Below are 18345 nucleotides of genomic sequence, written 5' to 3' on the forward strand. Positions count from 1 at the left end.
AGCATGGATTGCTACACACTTGAGTGACCTGGGACAGTTATGGCTTCGCCTTTAACCCATCAGAAAATGTCTACTGAGGTACGAAGCCAGAGCGGAAGTCTTAGCCTCCATGTACGGGTATGACAGGCAGCGTTTGCAATACCCTACAGCGCCTAGCGCGTTGCCGCTTAGTCTCTCCTGGGGTGTAGTGGTCTTGAATTCAACAGAATTTTGATTAAAGGAGTTTGCATTGAAAAAATCATGATGCATGTACCAGCACGGCTGCGGCCGCCTCCTGGCAGGGTACGGGGATCAAAATATGCAGCAGGTGCTAGCATCTCGTGTTTACAGATGCAAGGGATGACGGGTACTGTTGGACGGAGCACACACTTCATAAGCAGCGCAGCCGATGAGAGTATGGGCCGTCGCAAACTCGAGAAAGTAACTGTAGAGCCACAACGGAAAGAGGGAAAGCTGGGAATTCAGTACAGGCAAATCAAGCATCGAAGTCTGCAGGCAGAGGGCCGCATAATGGACAGCGGGAGGAACATACATTTCCATGTGAGTGATACAACCTTTTCCACTTGGTTTCGCTGCTTACTTTCAGCAATGCTGCATATCCTTCCAGGTCTGCCTCAGTGTCCACTGCAAGGAGTACTTGTTTCCTGTAGTGTGCAGTTGCAAGCCATGCCCGAACGGCGTCCTTCACAGGAAACATAGACCATTCACATAATGATTCCATGTAGCATTATACTTGCTCCAAACAGATGCAGCTTCTTATTGCAACTATTGCGTATCTACCTACAGGCCAATGAAACATTGAAACAGAGACTCCGGACGTTGGAGGCGAAGCACATGCAGGTTGTCCGTCTTGCTGCAGGTATTGGGCTGGTTTTTGTTATTTGCAGCCTCTTAAACCTTAATCATATCGCCACTTGCTGGATAAGGGACCTGTAGGGCTGTCGAGCCCATCCATACATCTGTCCAAAATCATATTTGGCATGCCTGACGTCGTGGCCTGCTTTTTGACTCTGCGGTTGCGTACAGCATATCGTGGTCGTAACGAACAGCTTGTGCAAGCAGCAGAGAAAGCCTTTCAAAAGATTGAGAAGGTATCCCTGGTGCTGTGCCGTGCTGGCACTTAATCAGCATACGCCCAGGGTTACCCTGGAACACCGTGCTCCAAAAGCATTGTCCAATTCTATACGTTCTGTGCAGCTTGAGGCCCTGAAGGCCGCCAACATCGAGCTGAAAGCTGCAGAGAAAGAGGCGAGATGTACAGCGGAAAAAGAAAGGCGCGAGTTACAGAGTCAATTGCAGGAAGCGCGACAGCTAGTGCATCAGCTGCGGGAAGAGCTACAGACGGTCAGGACGAAGAAGTCTCCGAGGAAAAGACTCAGCCTTTCTTCCTCTAAAGGTAAAGTTTGACGCACTGTGATCGCTGCTATTTTTCCGGTGCTTCGCACTGAAACGGGGAAAACATCCTACGTGCTCTAAGCAGCTTCAGCCGGGGTCTGCTGAACAAAGCAGAATGTTCGTCTATAAGATGTCGCAGGCAACAGGCATTCAGGAAGTGAGGATCTTTTGCAGGACAACGGAAGAAATATCGAGCGCGAAGATGAAGCATGTGCGATGGAATACACGAGGATGCGGTTGGCAGTACGAGCCAAAGGTAAGGCAGGATGCCACAGCATGCGACGGAGCTGTCCAACTCCTATGCAAGGTCAGAATGATTTCAGACATGTAACTTGAAACAGCAATGAAACTCCAATCTACTGCTTTAAGGTGTACAGGAGACCAAGCCTTGAATCGTAGCGAGGGCGCATAGATGGAATGTTTTATTGGTCTTCCGCCTTGTACATTTTCTTAGATCGACAAATACGAGTACTACAGGCTGAGCTAGGGGAGCTGCGGCAGCAGCATATGGAGGTCCAGCAACAAAGTAATAAGCAACAGAAAGAGATTTTGAAGCTTGCACAACGTCTTGTAGTCATCCGTAGATCTAAGGCGCAATTTGAGGCCAAGGCGGCTCGTACTGCAGTTGTAAGGACATAAATCCTTTGGGAAATTTTAGTTGCAGAAAAGCCCACCTGCATGCTTCAACCAGCTTAAAGCTAGTGTATCATGCTGTCGTTCTAACTCTAGGTATATATGATATAGGAAAGCAAAGCAGAAGTGCTTTGGCATATATGAAAAACATGCCAATCCAAAAACACGGATAGGCTCACGCTGTACATGCTTTGTGTCTAGGCCCTTGCCGCGGCTTGTGAACACATGGAAAAGGAAAAGGATGAAAAAAACCTTCTGATGGAGCTCGTATGCACTCGTGCCACCAAGGGTTTGGAAGAGAGCAGAGACTCCCAATTGCCACCCATGGAAAGCCTGCTTCAAGATGAATCCCTCAAGTGTTCACTTGGGGCTGACAATAACCGGAGCACGAATGAGCCGGTAACTGCTCTTGTTTGAGCACTGTGCTAGTAGTGAAGGAAACAGATTTGCGTAGGGCCTTTTTTTTTAAGGTGGAGAACAAGTAGCGAACCGATCAATGGGTACCTGCGGTCCACAGGGGTCTGAGCCGCTTTGTTCTACGCAAGCTGTTGACGATGAGAGGGCCGAAAGCGATGATTTATGCTCAATAAACGAATGCAAGTCTCTAAAAATTAACTTAAAATTTGCTTGCCAGAGCCCGGCCTTCGAATTATGGAAAATGGCACAGGTGCCTTTATCGGGCCGTATCCTTTGTCAAAATGCTGGACTTTTAATGCTCAGGAAGGTTCTGTCACACAGGTGGGTGGGAGATAATTTGTGCTTGTGTTCAGATCAATCTCGAAGACAATCGGCACAGGCAGACATGCACGAACAAGAGAGTTGCTCTGAGTCATCGAGTCCTACAGCCGCACAAAAACCGCCTGATTTCCTGGCAAAAAAAGAGGGCTTGAACAAACGTCTGAACACAGATCACGCCTTTGCGGAAGGTATCATTGACCTTCGAGAAGAAGCCGAACGGGGGCTTGAGCAAATGCAGACAAAAGCGTGGCTAGACTCATCTGGGCCCGAGGGTGAGAGTGAAGGTGGTGGGACCGCAGAAGACAACACGGGTGTAACACTCCCAACTTTTAACATGGATCGTGTTGAGAGCTTCCATACTGATCAGATGAACGATTTTGCGGACTGCTTCACAGTGGAGAAGCCTAAGCCACAGCATAAAGCCCAGCACTGCTCTGCTCAAGGAGGATGCTCCCGAATTGAGTGTTCACATCGTGAAATGTCACCATCTCAGATGTCGAAGAAATCACTCTTGGGTTCTGAGCCTCAGCAATGGCAGAAGGGAGGCTCAAATAATGCTCGCACTTCGTTGTGCAACAAAGGCAACGACTCTCTGCGGAGTGCAGTTCAAGACGATGTGGTAAAATGTAGTCTCGGACGATGCAAGTACGGTTCAACATTGCAAGCCCAGAAGGATAAATGCACCATACTTGGCTTCGCTACCTCCACCTTGGCCGACAACGGCTCAATCAGCAGCATACCTCTCTGGAGACAGTTGCACCACGATGAGGTATACAATAATATTCAGTGGAGCCTTCAAGAACAACAATCCATGTACCAGGATCAGATTATGCCTCTGCAGCAAGTGCTCACGCACCAAGGCCAGGCGGTAGCCATCGACAGAAATTGCAAAACGTGCGATTCCACTGTTGCAGAACCAGGTGGTGGACTAGGACACCATGCGAAGCAGGAAGGGTCTGTGGAGCATGATGTTGTGTCTTGCACCAACGAAGCACTTACTGCTCCGCTGCCTGCCAAGTACAGTGACACTGAAGCAGCGTCACCTGTCAAAAGACAAATGGAACAGTTTCCCGGTCCGCCTGCAGGACCCCATTCCAGCACTGACACGCCAGCCCTTGGCGAAGCCCTTGGATCTAGTTGCATCACGGGCAATGACAGGTCATTGTCATTAGAACCAGTTCTCTCCAGCCACAATGAAGAGCTCTGGAATTCGATTTCAGCGGCAGCACCGTCTGCTGATCTTTGTGCTAGCGCCAACAAGAATACTTCTGGAAAACTACCGTCACCTTGCTCTGTGTACCCGAGCGTCTGTAGTACCCTGGTGGAACCATTACACCCATCCAACACAGCATCTCACAATGGAACAAGCGAACGAGGGATCATAACAATTGAACGGCTGCAACCTACCCAGAGAGCCTCTGACAGACTGAATATACAAGAGCTGCAGACGCGCCATGGGAAATGCACCAAGGTACCGGAAAAGCATATCACAACGTCGTGCTACAACTCGCAGTCGGGAGTCAAGGAGCGTACCAAGGAACACCACAAAATAGATGCCTGCAGCCTCATGGAGACGTCTGTTCAGCGAAAGTCTTGTGTTACCTCAAGTTTACTTGCTAATGTGGGTCATTCCTCAACGCATCAGCTACCCGGGGCGGAAAGAAGGAAGGGGGAAAAATGTAATGCCACCCATTTCACTGCGTGTGATCATTCGCTACAGGAAAATAATCTTACCTGCCAGGAAGGTCGACACCGTGCGTTAGAGCCATTCATGCCTCGCCGTGGAGTGCAAACACTACAAGGCCGTGTGACCCCAAAAGACGAGCACGGGCACATAAGCGAGAACGGCAGAAGCTCTTCTTTTTATGCCTGCATTAGCCCCATGCCAAGCTCACACTGCTCACTCAACACTCCGCGCTTGTCGGCTAGCGGTCATCTTCCTGCAGGAATTTGCAGCCCGCAATCACGAAAGCACTTGCTCAGGCCAGGCAGCCGTTCGAGTTCCGGGTCCATGCAGCTGAGTGTTAGTGAAGACTCACGATGTGTAACTCCACAATATCTCCCAAGTACTGTGGAATATTGTAGAGACCTCCGAAATCCTAGATTACACGGCTCTCCAAACAAAGGGTCTTCTCGGAGCAAACCGAGCTCCACCGATGAAGTTAAGAGCGAGAAAATCCCTGTGAGAGAAGACTACCACTCAGATTTTGATTTTTCAGAATCCCTGCCATCATTTTCTGTAGTAAATATTGCCGTACGTATTATTCAAAGGCATTGGCGACTTTACCGTGAGCGCATGACCAAAAGACAGCGAAGAAACGCCACCATGGAGCACAACACACAAAAAGGTGCCTCGCTGCAGCAAAGGTCGGCAAGGCGACCCATCTCTGGGCTGCATAGCTGCCTTGAACAGGAACAGGACAGAGCAGCTGCAATGAAAGGAAAGGTACAAGGGGACTCGCCACCAGCACCAATGCACTTTGCCTCAGTATCTGGATTTGCCAGTGTTTCTTCATTGCGCCCAGAACTCGCGTCAAGGGCAAGGACCAACAAAACTGACTATTATAAAGTGTTAGGGGCACAGACAAAGGCAAGCATTACTTGCAAGCATGGAAGCAACTCTGAAGATGACGAAAAGCAGATGGAAACAACCGTAGATGCCCATGGTATTTCCATAGGGCTACCCAACGCCACACCAGGAAAGAGGTCCACGGGTAGTAGGTTGCACCAAAATGCGAATAAAGCTACGCCGCCACCGCACACAAAGGCTGAATCATGTGCAGATATGAATAGAATGACAACAGTACCCCGTTTGGTAGGTAAAACCCATCACGATCATAAGGGTCCCGTACGTGGAAGCCCTGACAGCGATGTGGAGTTTGTCGCTCTACTGGAGGAAGCAGAGGCCCATCATGGAGCTAAGAGTTCCAGCTGTGAATCACGTCACAGTCATCAATGCTGCTATAAACCCCATACCGATGCTTATGGTGATGATAAGAACCGTTTGGGGTCCGCTGGAGGACACAGGAGTAGTCAACAGTCTGCAAATGTAAACGCGCAGCAGCGCTTCGTAAGCCACTCGGCAACGCCTCGAGAAGTAGAAATGCAACGCACCCAGAACCGAAATAGGAAGCTCTATACGCAAGAGGTGCTCTGTGTTGGAGATTCAGTAACCTCTGCGGAAGCGACCACCTCCGTGGTTGCTGGGTCACCAAAGCCGTTATCTGCGGAAGTATCGAGCTTGACCGGCAGTCCCCTGTTCTCGCCGTCCATCCCTCAACTACCCTTAGAAGCCTCGTGCAATCCTAGCTCGATTTCTTTCCAATCAAAAGGCAGCAAGCCGCAGACGATCCATCCATTCCCAGCTGCCCACGACTCTCATTCCTGCAGCCCTCCTGTTTGCACTGCCGTACCAGTGCTTCCCTGTCCTATTGCAAGGCAACTCGAAGAGAACAATATTTGTCCACCAACTGCAGATCGCGGCCACTGTGCGTTGAAGCGCCAGCACGCTACCCTGGAGAGAACACGTCGACAGAAGCCTCACAGTGAGTGCACCCTTAACAGGTGCTTTCTAGTACTGAAGAAACGAAAGGAGCCACATTACCAAGAACGCTAACTGGCTGTCACAATGCTACAATAAGCCTCCTTTACAACTGTCCCTAAGCCCAGCCAAAGTTATGCGAACTTTTCGCCAGCAGCTCTATCGCATCTAGACCTACAACCAAAATAAGAACCGGTATACACCTCGAGTTAGTGCTGTCCTCTGCTTCTCAGCGCTCAGCAAGCCGCCTATTCCACCCAGAGATCTTTCTGCTGCTGGGCAGCACATGAAGCTTCAAAGTCGCCTCATGGAGGAAGCCCATGAGTTCCGAAGGCAGATGATCCTGCAAGCACAACGAAGCAAATAAGCATTTGCGGGTTTAGAGTGAGTGGCCCCAGTCACCAGTCACAGCCGTATGCCCAGCATGGTACCAGCATCAGCGAAATATTTTGTAGTATTCTCTACTTCTGGTGGTATACGCACTTCTTCTTCCTGGCCTAGCCGCGGAAGTTTCCCCAACCAGATGCGTTACGGCTTATAACAAGTGAGAAGCCACGGTGTGCGCAAGCAAAAGGATGCCATGGGATATACCACGATAAAACTCTATTTTTATTTATTGGCCTTATTACATGACTCACTTTGATGGCGTAACAGCCATGCGGGAGCAGGGGCTCACTATGGCTAGCGAACCCTGTAGGTAACTATTTAGCTCCCCACCTTTAAACCACAGTGGAAACGTGTCAAAGCTTTTCAGGATTCCTGTCTGATATAAAGCTGCCTAATTACATGTGTCAGTGTGACACTCGGGGCTGTTCTCAAAGCCATTTCTTTCGACCGCTGCAGCACTGTTTAACACTAGTTGCAAGAGCCATATGCTGGGATACTCTGGAATCATTAATGCGTGCTAGTTGGCATTTAGGAAGTTGCATGCACTCAAGCAATAGCTAGAACGTCTACGGGCGCTTTATCATGCCCATTACCACTGGAAAGTATCTGTATTGTCCCGCAGCACCCACGGTTCCAGCTATGAAACCCTGGGGAGAAGCTGCACAGGGGGCTTATGGCGTCCATGGCAGCCCAAGTGGCTTTGAAGGACTTTGTCCGAGACTTACCTTAGCAGTTTCGCATCTAGAATATCCACCTGCCACGGCCCCTCCCTATCGACACTACCAGGTGCGGTAATGGGCAGGCAATCATGGATGATCCTGCTGGACCAAACAGTGCTTGTGTTTGCTGTGAAACGGAAAATGATGAGGACATTGGGCGCACTAGAGCGACGCTACACTAAATTGGCCCAACTTGTCCACTGTGGGACAGCAATGAGGGCCACTACGTGAAAGCCTTGCGTCAGGGGTTCATGCCTACTCTTTCAAGTGGTTTACCCTTCAATGCAGAAGCATGAAGAACTTGAACATAAGGTATTTGTGGCGACCAACAAACTTAATCCTGAATCCACAGAGTCCTGTGAGCGTCTACTCCCCCAACATAGCCAAGCCATGTAGGCAGGGCCTTCATCGGCACCACTGATGAGGCCCACAGTATCCCCATGTCAGACACTGCGAATGCAAGCCAAATCCGGCAATTCTAGCGTTTACACGTGATGATTCGGGGCATTTTGACGCCCGAGTGCAAATAGCAAGCAACAAAGTTCCTCATCTCCCTCATTCGCTGCCTGCGCAGCCTATGGGTTCCGTCTGCCCCACGGCCGGGGCCCCCTGATTGTTGAGGAGAGCAGGCTCAGCTGCAGGACCCCCTCGATCCTTTGTGGCCTATATTTAGTGCACATTCAGGCGCCGCTTGGCGCCGCAACGGGCAGGCCCTCGCTTCTCGCGCTTATGGCGGTGTGGGAGACCGCTACACACCGTGGGGGTTGCGGGCGACATCCCTCACCACGAGAGGTTTCTCCGCTCCATACACAACATGAAGAAACGTTGGAATATCAGGTGACTGAGCTAGGGGGCAACAGGGATCCTCCGCCAAACAATTCCCCCCTTTCCTGCGGACCACCACGGTCTCCCTCGGACTGTATGACGCTGACTGAGCACTGTGTGGACACACCGCGGAGTTCCTGGCCTCGGCTTGCGCAGAGGCAATGCCGCAGGCGTATACGCTCCCTGCGGAGTCCACGCGCTCCCCGAGAATTGCAGGACCCCCAAGCAAATGCGCGTGGCTTCTCCCCCGTGTCTTTACTACAAGACGACACTGATCACCCCGCGTGGGACAGCAGCGATGAGGTGGATGCTTTCGGCTGGGCTACGGATACGAGCTGTGGCTCAGCTAACGGGGCTTCGGCCAACATGCAGCTGAAAATGCTACACGAGGCCACTCGCTGGTTCCCTCACACAAACTTTTACGACAGTATGAAGGCCAACGCACAGTCTGAGGTCGACAAGAAACGTGAACATAGAGATGCAGGTTCGTCTGGGCTTAACCATTTGAAACGGATGAACGTTTGTTCAAACCTGCAAGATGTATTCAACTTTTCCAATCGTCTCTCACCTCTGTACCCGCAGATGAGGGCATACTACCAAGGGAAAACTTACCGGGATGCTAGGGACGCATCATTCGCTGCGCACCGCATGTCAAACTGTTAACATTTAGCTCGTTCACAGCATCTGGTGGTCCGGATAAGCACGCTTTACCCTTGCGTTGGTGCTTGCACCGTGTGGCCCTCGCTAATGGGCTTATGCCTCGATGGGCGCTGTGCTGCGTGCGATGCTGCAGTGACCGGCAGGTTGCGTATCGGGGGGCTATTCCTTAGTGTCTTGCTCTTTATTTGCGTCACGCAGCGGCAGAGCAATCTGGAAGAGATTCCCCTTAAGGCCCTTCAGATGGGGGGCATGAAGTTTTTAGTGTGGGCTTCTCTCTTAAGCTGCATTTGCTCCTTGCCCATCATGATCACAGATGTTGCTCTTGGTGAGACACCGCCTGCTTGCCGCTTTCCTCGTGCTTCATTGTTGATGCTACTCTACCTACCACCATTTTGCCAGAACTCGGGGGCTCAGCGCTCGGCAAAGCAATTTATTACAGCGAGTTCAGCCGTCGTAAATGGAGGCGTATCTGTCCGTTGTGCATGTGATGGATGCACATTCTGAAATCAACAGCATTTGGCCTAGATTCGATGCAGCGCTGATGAAAGCTTAGTTGAATTCGCGCTTTTTATGAGCATACAAGCCAGGAATAAGGCGAAAATCAGCATTTTCCCTGAGCCTGAGTATGTGGGTGTATATCAACGTGTACATTGTTTGCTAAGCATTATTTTCGATCTGTCTTGATGTGTTGCTACATGCTTTTTCATTGTGGTTGCTGGCCGGTGTCGCATTCAGGTCAGTCCACACAGGGCTCTGTAATCACAGCCCTGAACGGCCTCGACAAGCGCCTTCGAGGGCTCGGTTTGGCCATTGCAGGCTGCAGTGCTTTGTTTGCAATTGCACAGACCTATGTGTCTTCTCTTGTAGTCCACTTCTTCTTTACTTCAGTTGCGTCCCTCTCCAAGTGGCTGCACAACAACGACTCCCTAAAGCGCGCCTGTGTAGCTCTGTCAACTGCCGAGTAGGTTGTGACCTGGTTTTTCGGCGCTAAGGCTGTTAAAGATCTGGCCTGAACCCCAGGTGTTACCAGATTCTTTTTTCATGATCCTTGTAGCCCTGGATATCGCACCACTAAGAAGCGTGGAAAATCTTTTTCTCCGTATAGAGGCATGTGGGTTTGGTCTGGAAGGAATGTCCGAGTTGTCTGTTGCATCGGTGCAGGTGTATTGCGGACTCTCGCTGCATAATGGGGGCTGAAAATGTCTGCCACCCTGCGCTAGAGGCGTACATCAGTGCCTCTTGGCCAAACTTTCTTACATCGACGGACACAACAACCAAAGCGTGCAACATCATTTGCTGCCTTGCCATTTGGCTTATTCTTACTTACGCTCTGACACAGGTTAGTGCCTTTCAATGTGCTCCAGTGGCTAATACCATTCTGGTGCCTTTAAGGGGTCCTCGCTTGTAGGGTCTCACATGCGAATAGACTGTGGGGTGGCTCTGCCTGAGTCAGCCGTGTACCGCTATGTGTTGGACTTCTCTTCGGTCACTAGTAGGGGGCTTTGGGGTCGAGCTAGGAGGCCGCCGCGGGTATGTGCTGGTTTCTCAGGCGCCGCGGACTTTGGGAGCCGTTGGGGCGTGTGCTTTTCCTTGTATATTTATCTTGTTGCCTGCCCTGGTGGTATTGGAGGTGTCAGCGGAGGGACAAAAACACTCTTTGCTTGATATTTTCATGCTGCCGAACAAAACGCTTCCCTTTGAGGACGTTTATTATGTAGTTATTATGCTACCATTGCTTGTGTACATGCCTGGGGATGCAGCGGTCCTAACTGTTGCTTCCTACGACAAACAATCTCACAATCCTATAATTATCAGCTTCTTGTGCTTTTTTGCCAAATGGTTGGTGGCATATATGTCGCTGTACCTGCTCTTCTTCGCTGAAGGACTCTCTCCGGATCCCCAAGGTGAGCTCCGTTGATGGGGTGATTTTTCTTAAGGAACGCCCTGTGTATTAGCAGTTCTGCTTTCTAGTAACTAACCCTACGCAATCGTATAGCTCTGGTATTGTACATTTCGAGTGTAACGTGGCTTTTTGCGCACCACCAACAGCACTGCACTAAGCAGTACTCTCTTCACCCCGTCTTTTCCGCATCCATTGATTCCAGAAAGGGGTTACCCTGGATTTATTGGTGCAATTTTCTTGAACGGAGGCAAAGCCACCAGGGCTGCATTGACTGGGGAAATTTCTATTTACAGTATGCAAGGATCGCTGAAACGTATACAATCAGTGTGAGTGTGTGCGTGCAGCATTCAGAGAGATGTTTATGCCTAAATCTCCAGACTGGATCACTTCTGGAGGGCCAGGAAGTGCTGTGTTTCCGGTTATGTGGTACGTGATTGCGCGCATGTGGCCTGCATCGTGGCTTCTTGGGTTACTTTCCTTTGCTGCAATCTTGACGCAGCGCATTTCGTCGTGCTGGTGTCTCACAATGGTCTTATGGTCTGCGCTTCATGAGATGCGTTGGCTAAAGGCCTCCCCAGTGGTCGTCAATAGGCTGAAGAGACAACAGAGCCTCTCACTGCCTCCGCTGCTTCCGGCAGCGAAGGCCGCATGCAGCAGCAGTTGTCGAGAAAAACAGGACCATCGCCATTCAGAGGAGCAGAGTGGATTGCGCGGTTTATCCTCTGCATGCCCCGTGATAACCACTGATCTGTTTGGCCAAGAGAAGGAACAGACTGGTTTCCAAAAGACCGGCGCATGCAGAAGCACAAGAGACCGGCGATCTGGATGCACGGATGGACGGGGATCGAGCAGTGAGGCAGGAACACGGAGATCCTCCCCCCTTTCCCGCATTCTCAAGCGGACTGCTGGAGAGAAGTATGATTATGAAGATGAGGATAGGGCCTTCGCAGCACTGGAACCCCTTTTTGATGCCAAACCTGACGCTGCTGCCGATACACTACTTTCTTGGTGGGGGGGTCCCGATATGGATGACCACAAAAAGGTTGGAGAGTCAGCGGATGGATCCGGTCGTCGCCGAATAAGCAAGCCATTGCTAGCCTGTATAGCATATGGACCGCCTGCCATTCTATCGGCCATACTCATATCTTTCAGCCTACCCATGGACACAAAAGACGGCCCCCGCTTTAGGGCGTCCATGCATTACATTTTGCTGTTGAATGCAGATATTCTTCTTCGGTTGCTTTTAGGGAGTGCCAAATGTGTACATGTCGCTTGGCTGTTTGGATTTAGGGAACAGGTACAGCGGGTTGGACTGTTGCCGCTACTTGTGCTTGGTTGTGGATTGATTGCAGTGATGCTAGTGCCACTATTCCGAATCATTTTTCCGATCGACTACTCCGACTCACTATTACTGTTGCTTGTTTTACCAGTGGTGTTCATGAGCATTGCTATTCTAATTGTCACACTGCAGACGGCAGTTAATCTCCGTGACATCCTTGCTGAAGGAAAGGGCCCCCAGAGGCCGAAGAGGGGCAGCCAAGGGAGTCGGCGTTCCTGGAAAGGGCTTCACCGTTCTGGGGCCAGAAGCTTGTCACACCCCCGGATTCTCCCCATGCTTCCCCGCGTTGTAAATTCTGCATGTAACTCAAGGGAAGAGCATTTCTTACGCAGTAGGAGCTTACGGGTAGAGCGACTTTCTTGGAGGCCCCGATTCATCGCCTCCACCCTTCCATTCAAGCAGAAGCTATACAAACAGGCCCACAACACAGCGGAAAGAGAGAGCATGAGTGATTCGAGATGCGTGCGACACGGGAACCGCCGCATACGCCGAGCGGGGTCTGTGCTGCAGTTGTTCCTACGACTTCTCAAGAGCAACCTTTACTGGACGCTTATCGGAAACGTGGAAATCCTTCGGGCCAACCTTAATATGGCACTCTCTGGGTGCCCCACAAAGCCGATCCCAATGATATGGGGCTGGCTCTTGAAGTTTGTGGCAACTCCCTGGTTGTTGTTGGACTTTATGGAACATTTGAATGGCAGCCTTCCAAAGATTATCGGAAGCATCGAAGGCCCAAGGGGTTTAACGGCATCTGTCTTGCTTGTGTGGATTGTAGTTGTTTTAGGCATCATATTGTGGGGTAAGCCAGCTCTCCGCTTATCTGCAAGCTAAACCCCAGCAAGGCAACCAGGTCGTGGAATTCATTGTAGCGACCATCTGCGTCAAATTTTGTCGTAAAAGCTCTCCACTATACCTGCCTCTTACTACCATAAGATGTGTTTCTCTGTTCTGCGAACTACAGGGGCGCTTTTCCCAGATGCTTTGGAACCCTTGTTGCCCCTCCGTACATTGGATTTTCCCCGCTGCTGGGTGCCTAGGGTTTCTTTCCGTTGGCGGCTATCCCTATTCGATGACATCAATCCTAAGTTCTTCAGTAGGGTATCCCATTCTCGTATACGTCGCACTGGCTCTCCTGGACGCTAAGGCAATGGAATGAAGTCCCCTACTGACGCCACCAAGTAAGAACAAAATCATTATGGAGGTAGTGCTCGACAATACCAGGCAAAGTTGGGGACGGGGATATTTGGTTTCGAGGGAGAAGACGTCGGGTGTGAACGACCGGAGGGTGGAGAGCTACTAGAAACAGCAAACAAAAACTCAATAAGCTTTCAAGGAAAATCTTTATACTCCAGAGGCCTGAAAATGCTCTTGGGTCTGGCGCATCGGAAGCTGTCATGTGTGTCCGAGTTGATGGTTCTTCTAGGGTATTTTGATAATATGTATCATTTATATCGTCCAATGTGCCTTGTAGTTTTCTCTTTATTGTGTGTTCCCAGGGCGAAAAGAGGCTCAGTCTTTCTCCATCGTGCCAATAAAGCAGCACCAAGAGGCAAAACAATGAATGGGCACCAGGAGATGACCATTGGAGAGGCATTAGGTAGCTTGGCTTACCCGGTACTCCATCAACACGATGAGGTGCCTATGAGCAGCTTCTTGCAAGCAGAGCGGGGCTTCCGTGCTCCCCACTTCACAAACGGCAACCGGGAAAAGCTTGAATTCAGATTTTTCGGTATTGGAGACTCTGTTCCCGGCCGTACACGCCTTTTCCCGAGCTATCGAAAAGGGAGCCCACCCTAGCCGACAGCGACGGGGAAGGGACGTATGCGGGGAGGCTCCAGACGCGTCACCACGCCAGGTGGCATTGATTCAGCTTGCGCTTAAAGGACACTTGGCATCTGTGATAGTTAGTGAACCCAAATGAGTGTGATAACGAGCAAATAGAGGCATTTTCAGGTTTCCAGCTCAGTGCCTATTGCTATGCATCTGGGCATAAGAGCACACAGTGGCCCGTAGCCGCCTGCATACGAATAATAAATTGATAACACCAAGGTAAGCCTGCAACTAGTGTGTGCAACGTTCACGTTCCACGATGGGTAAATGGTGAAATTGGCGCCTTCGGCAGCAACGACTTCAATCATTGAGTGCAAATAAACCTTTTTTCTCTTGAATCTGCCCCTCTGCTGAGTTCCGAGTGTTTAAATCTCTTTAGGGAACCCTCAAAGGCGTCCCTATGGGAACCTATAGCTGGCTGGCTTTATGGCATCAGAAATAAATTATGCGAAGGGAAACGCCGCAAGTACTTCACCTTTAAAAATAGTTGTTTTGCCCCCGAGGCGTAGGTCCAGGGAGGACGGCACGGTAGAGTGAGCACAGGGAGCTACCATTCTCCATTTGAATCTCACGGCTACTCTCCAGAAGCAGTGCTAAGAGAAAGTGACGGAGAAGGAGCAGCAAGAGTCCCAATAGTCTAAAGAATTGGCGAGAAGTGTTATGTGGAGGGTGTATTATCGTATAAATGAATAGCTACTCGGGGATCTGGCACCACGAACAATGGAGAAATGGGACGGGGAAGGGCCGTTTTCACTATCGCGGCAACGGGGTGTCGGCATGGAGGACAAACCTCAGAGGCGCTGTGCGGCTTGTCGAGGCAAGTGACTTCCACGCTACTAGAGTAGCTTACTTTTCTGGGATAAGTCGACCTGCCGCATGCTAGGCAGCCCAAAGAGAGCTGTAGGCCGTCAGAAAGCGTGTGCACACCTCCATGAGTCAAATAATTTGGGGTCTGGAGGAGGAGCACTCACTGGTAGACGTGAATGCCACCTTACTTGCTCCAACGGCCCATCCAGACAGCTCCGATCCCATCGAAGGCAAGGTAGTCAGTGTCATACAGCTGACGGGCAGCGTATGAACCAAAAAGTTCAACTTTTGGGGCGTGCGCGAGCCATGGAGTTATGTCATTTGACTCTGCACAAAATACTCCTAGAGCGAAATTGCCCAGGGCGGGCTTCCACTCTCAGTGGATCATCACACAGCAGACATGTAGCTTTGTAGTATGGGCGCAGCATCAAGAGAAATGTTCGCCTATAGGAATAGCAGACGTCTACGACGCCCTCGCATACGTAGTAGGTTCGATGCAGCAGGAGCAGCAACAAGGAAGTATGGCTAGAAGGCATGCGGTCATGGAAGCAAAGAAACGAGTGTGAAATAAATCGCTGGTTCGCTGACGATGCAGAATAAGAACCAGCATAGTGAGCTGCAGCAGCAGCAGGTAGTAAAGGTTGGCAGAACGAAGGACAACAATAGGTGCATATGACACAGATGCTCTAGTTTGAGTGATATCGGCACAGCAAAAGGCAAGCAGCTGCTAGGTTGTGAGGAAAGCGCACCAAAGTGATCACAGCTAGGGGAATGCTTGTCATCGCAGGGGCAACAAGAGCTCCGCCAGCTAGTATGGCAAAATGCCAACAAAGCCTGAGATGGGTGTCAGCAAACGCGAGAATATCTTAGGCCACTTGCTTGAGTCCCTGCACCATCGACTGGAAAAGGTCACTGTAGAGCCTTTGATACTACGGACGCAGAGCGCATCTCACGGGCTAAAGTGATAGATACGAAAATGGCATCCTGCGTCGCTGAGGCCTACAATGGGCCAGAAACACGCCTGACAAGATTGACTAGAGCAACCTGGGTAGCAGAATGAATGCGGTTGACCAGAATATAGCGCCACATAAAGGCATACCATTTACACTACCAGCATATAAGGTACATGCACACAGGTGTGAATCTTCTTAGCGGAAGTCAGATGCTTCACGCCTACACACATATGAAACGAAACACAACTAAAGAGACCCCAACTGCTGCAATAGTCCCTGCAGCAACAGTGCCACGTGCAGGTGTGCAAATCACACAATGCATGTACCAGTACTGGATTCTATCATAATGGTCAGCTGTCATCTGCGATGTGCCTGCTGCACTCGCTGAGGCACAGCTGGTACGAGGCCTGATGTATCTGTTTCTAAACCAAGCCTGTATGAAGCAGCAAGGGGCTCTTCAGGGGCACTCCTCCTTGCTGCGCTTTACGACAAAGTAGGATGGGAATGTCGGAACACGCCGCCCTTCATCCCCGTATGATTGATATCTTGGCGGCAGCAGCAGTGGCTGTAACGTGACATGCACCGCTGCTTTGCAAGTACCGGTGGCCCATAGTCAGCCTGCGCGAGTGTAGCAGCAAGCTGCTCACACCAAGCAGCTATGTTGGACCTCCCAACAACTAGGGCATTCTCGTAAAGACCCCTACACCAAAACAAATGGCTTCCTCAGCTGAAAAATAGCATTTGCTTTGACACTGAGTACACACACAGATAGCGGTTGAGGCCATAAAAGCCCTAGGCCCCTCAAACGTCGCAGAGTAGCCAACAGAGTGCATTTGTTAGGCGTAGCTGCTAAAAAACTTCAGATTTGACTTTTGCGACAAGGAGTTATGCAAATGAACATACTGTGAGGAATAATAACAAAGAGCTGCAAATAGCATTCATGTAGAAAGCATGGTAGTGCCACAGACTGCCCATGAGCTGACAACGAGGCAACCAAAGCAGCCTCAGTGGACCTTCCTAGTCAATTACCAGTAGCTGCTACTAGATTTGGGAACTTAAGAAGTAAGGAACCGCAATGATAAACTTGGCTTGATTTGCTGGAATATTCTAGTCGATTGACTCCAGGGAAGACCCACATGGGTTGCTCCGTTGGCTGGATTGTCCTGTGGAAATCTCTTTGAAGGACTGATGGTTCTTGTTCACATATGCATTCTTGGACTGCGTCCTTATACAAGTAATACCACACAGCAGCGTGCTAGCAACGGCTTGCTATCCCTCAAGGGCTGTGCCTCTGATAAAATGAAGTGTACAGCCGCAAGTTGGGAAGCCTGTGCTGTTTTGCCGAACACTCTAGCTGCTGCTTCTTGTTGAGTAAGCATAACAACTGCTCAGCAATTCCTAACCACAAGCTCCAGCGAGGGCAGAGCGACGCCTTTCTTGGGGAAGGCTTGGCCATTTTGGGGGGGGCCGAGGATATAACAGCAAAGCATCCGAAGACAGCCAGCAGCTGATGATTACGCAGGTCGATAAGGTGATTCTGGACTACCAGAAAAAGCGATAAGTTTTGGTGTACAGTGAACCTCCGCTGCAGCACTTTTGTTATGCTTGCTCATGGGCCACAACCTCCCGGGGCCAATGCAGATATGTAGAGGCTTGGTGGATCAAAGAGACCTCTGGTCTGGATCAAAGTATGACCAACTTCACTCTTCCTTTGCTGATATATTCCTCTCTCATGAAACCTCTGTGCATAAAGCGTATCTCGGTGCAGCACACTGAATCCATGCGGAAGGCCTGTGGAGGCGATAACTCCCTATGGGCTCTCCTGTACCAGTCCTTTATACGGACCTTCGACTGTGTCAACAAGCACCCTCCACGCCCTGCAAACCTCAGCAAAGTATGTACACGAGGTCAATTGGGTGCATGAATTGCGTGTAGATTCTTAGGATTCAGCCGGAAGTCCGGGTGTGCTGGAGTTTACGTTCTAGTCCAACGGAATGCGGGGAGCTGTGGGTTTCTTAGTTGCAGGTTTGGAGCTGTCCCGTCTCGTGTCACTCCTTAACTGTACTAAGCGCTAAACCAAACCGTTCCGCTATGCTCATCGAAGTTGACTAAAGCTCTTTACCCTTCGATGGAGATAGGTTCGGCCAGAAGGAGAAAGGGGATGGCGGACGTTACAGGGAGCAGAGGACGGAGTCTCCCAGCTTTATTCAGTCATACAGTTCACGAACGGACAGAATACAGCAAGAAATGAAATAAATGGCTTTTCTTACTGAGTGTGCGCAAGGACACATGAATGGGAAAGGGGCTATGGGTGCTGTTCCATCGACAAAAAAGGCATTAGTCTCTGATAGTAGCTGTATGTTAAGGTCTGCAGTGTACACGAGTAACAACCAATTCAGTGCCACTTGTTTTGTTGGGAGCATGTTTAGGCCTATTAAGTCCGTTAACTGTTCCTCATTCTCTGTTGGAGCCACTGGCTACGAAGTTCCCCGTATTCGAATAACATTGTTTGATGCCTAGGGTGTCGACTGTGCGTTTTTTTTAACTCAACATGTATGTATATATATATAGCGTATAGTTGTGTCTTTTCGACAGACTTCGCTTAGCTCCGTACG

General features: G+C 50.2%; 2 protein-coding genes across 2 annotated transcripts; both read left to right on the forward strand.

The window, feature by feature from the left end:
* The first annotated feature begins 980 nt into the window (after nucleotides 1-980).
* On the forward strand, nucleotides 981-6382 carry LOC34620738. The gene is made up of 6 exons (XM_026334652.1): nucleotides 981-1091; nucleotides 1198-1396; nucleotides 1535-1651; nucleotides 1850-2022; nucleotides 2230-2359; nucleotides 2499-6382. Exons 1-6 carry the CDS (start codon nucleotides 981-983, stop codon nucleotides 6380-6382), a joined length of 4614 nt encoding a protein of 1537 aa, XP_026190437.1.
* Nucleotides 6383-8142: 1760 nt separating this feature from the next.
* On the forward strand, nucleotides 8143-14061 carry LOC34620739. The gene is made up of 12 exons (XM_026334653.1): nucleotides 8143-8332; nucleotides 8504-8722; nucleotides 9032-9223; nucleotides 9634-9859; nucleotides 10060-10184; nucleotides 10446-10802; nucleotides 11146-11381; nucleotides 11502-12939; nucleotides 13102-13233; nucleotides 13324-13494; nucleotides 13612-13737; nucleotides 13913-14061. Exons 1-12 carry the CDS (start codon nucleotides 8143-8145, stop codon nucleotides 14059-14061), a joined length of 3561 nt encoding a protein of 1186 aa, XP_026190438.1.
* Nucleotides 14062-18345: the final 4284 nt, after the last annotated feature.

The sequence above is a fragment of the Cyclospora cayetanensis genome, unplaced genomic scaffold (genome assembly GCF_002999335.1).
Source record: "Cyclospora cayetanensis isolate NF1_C8 unplaced genomic scaffold, CcayRef3 CcayRef3_contig_47, whole genome shotgun sequence".
NCBI classification, from domain to species: Eukaryota; Apicomplexa; class Conoidasida; order Eucoccidiorida; family Eimeriidae; genus Cyclospora; species Cyclospora cayetanensis.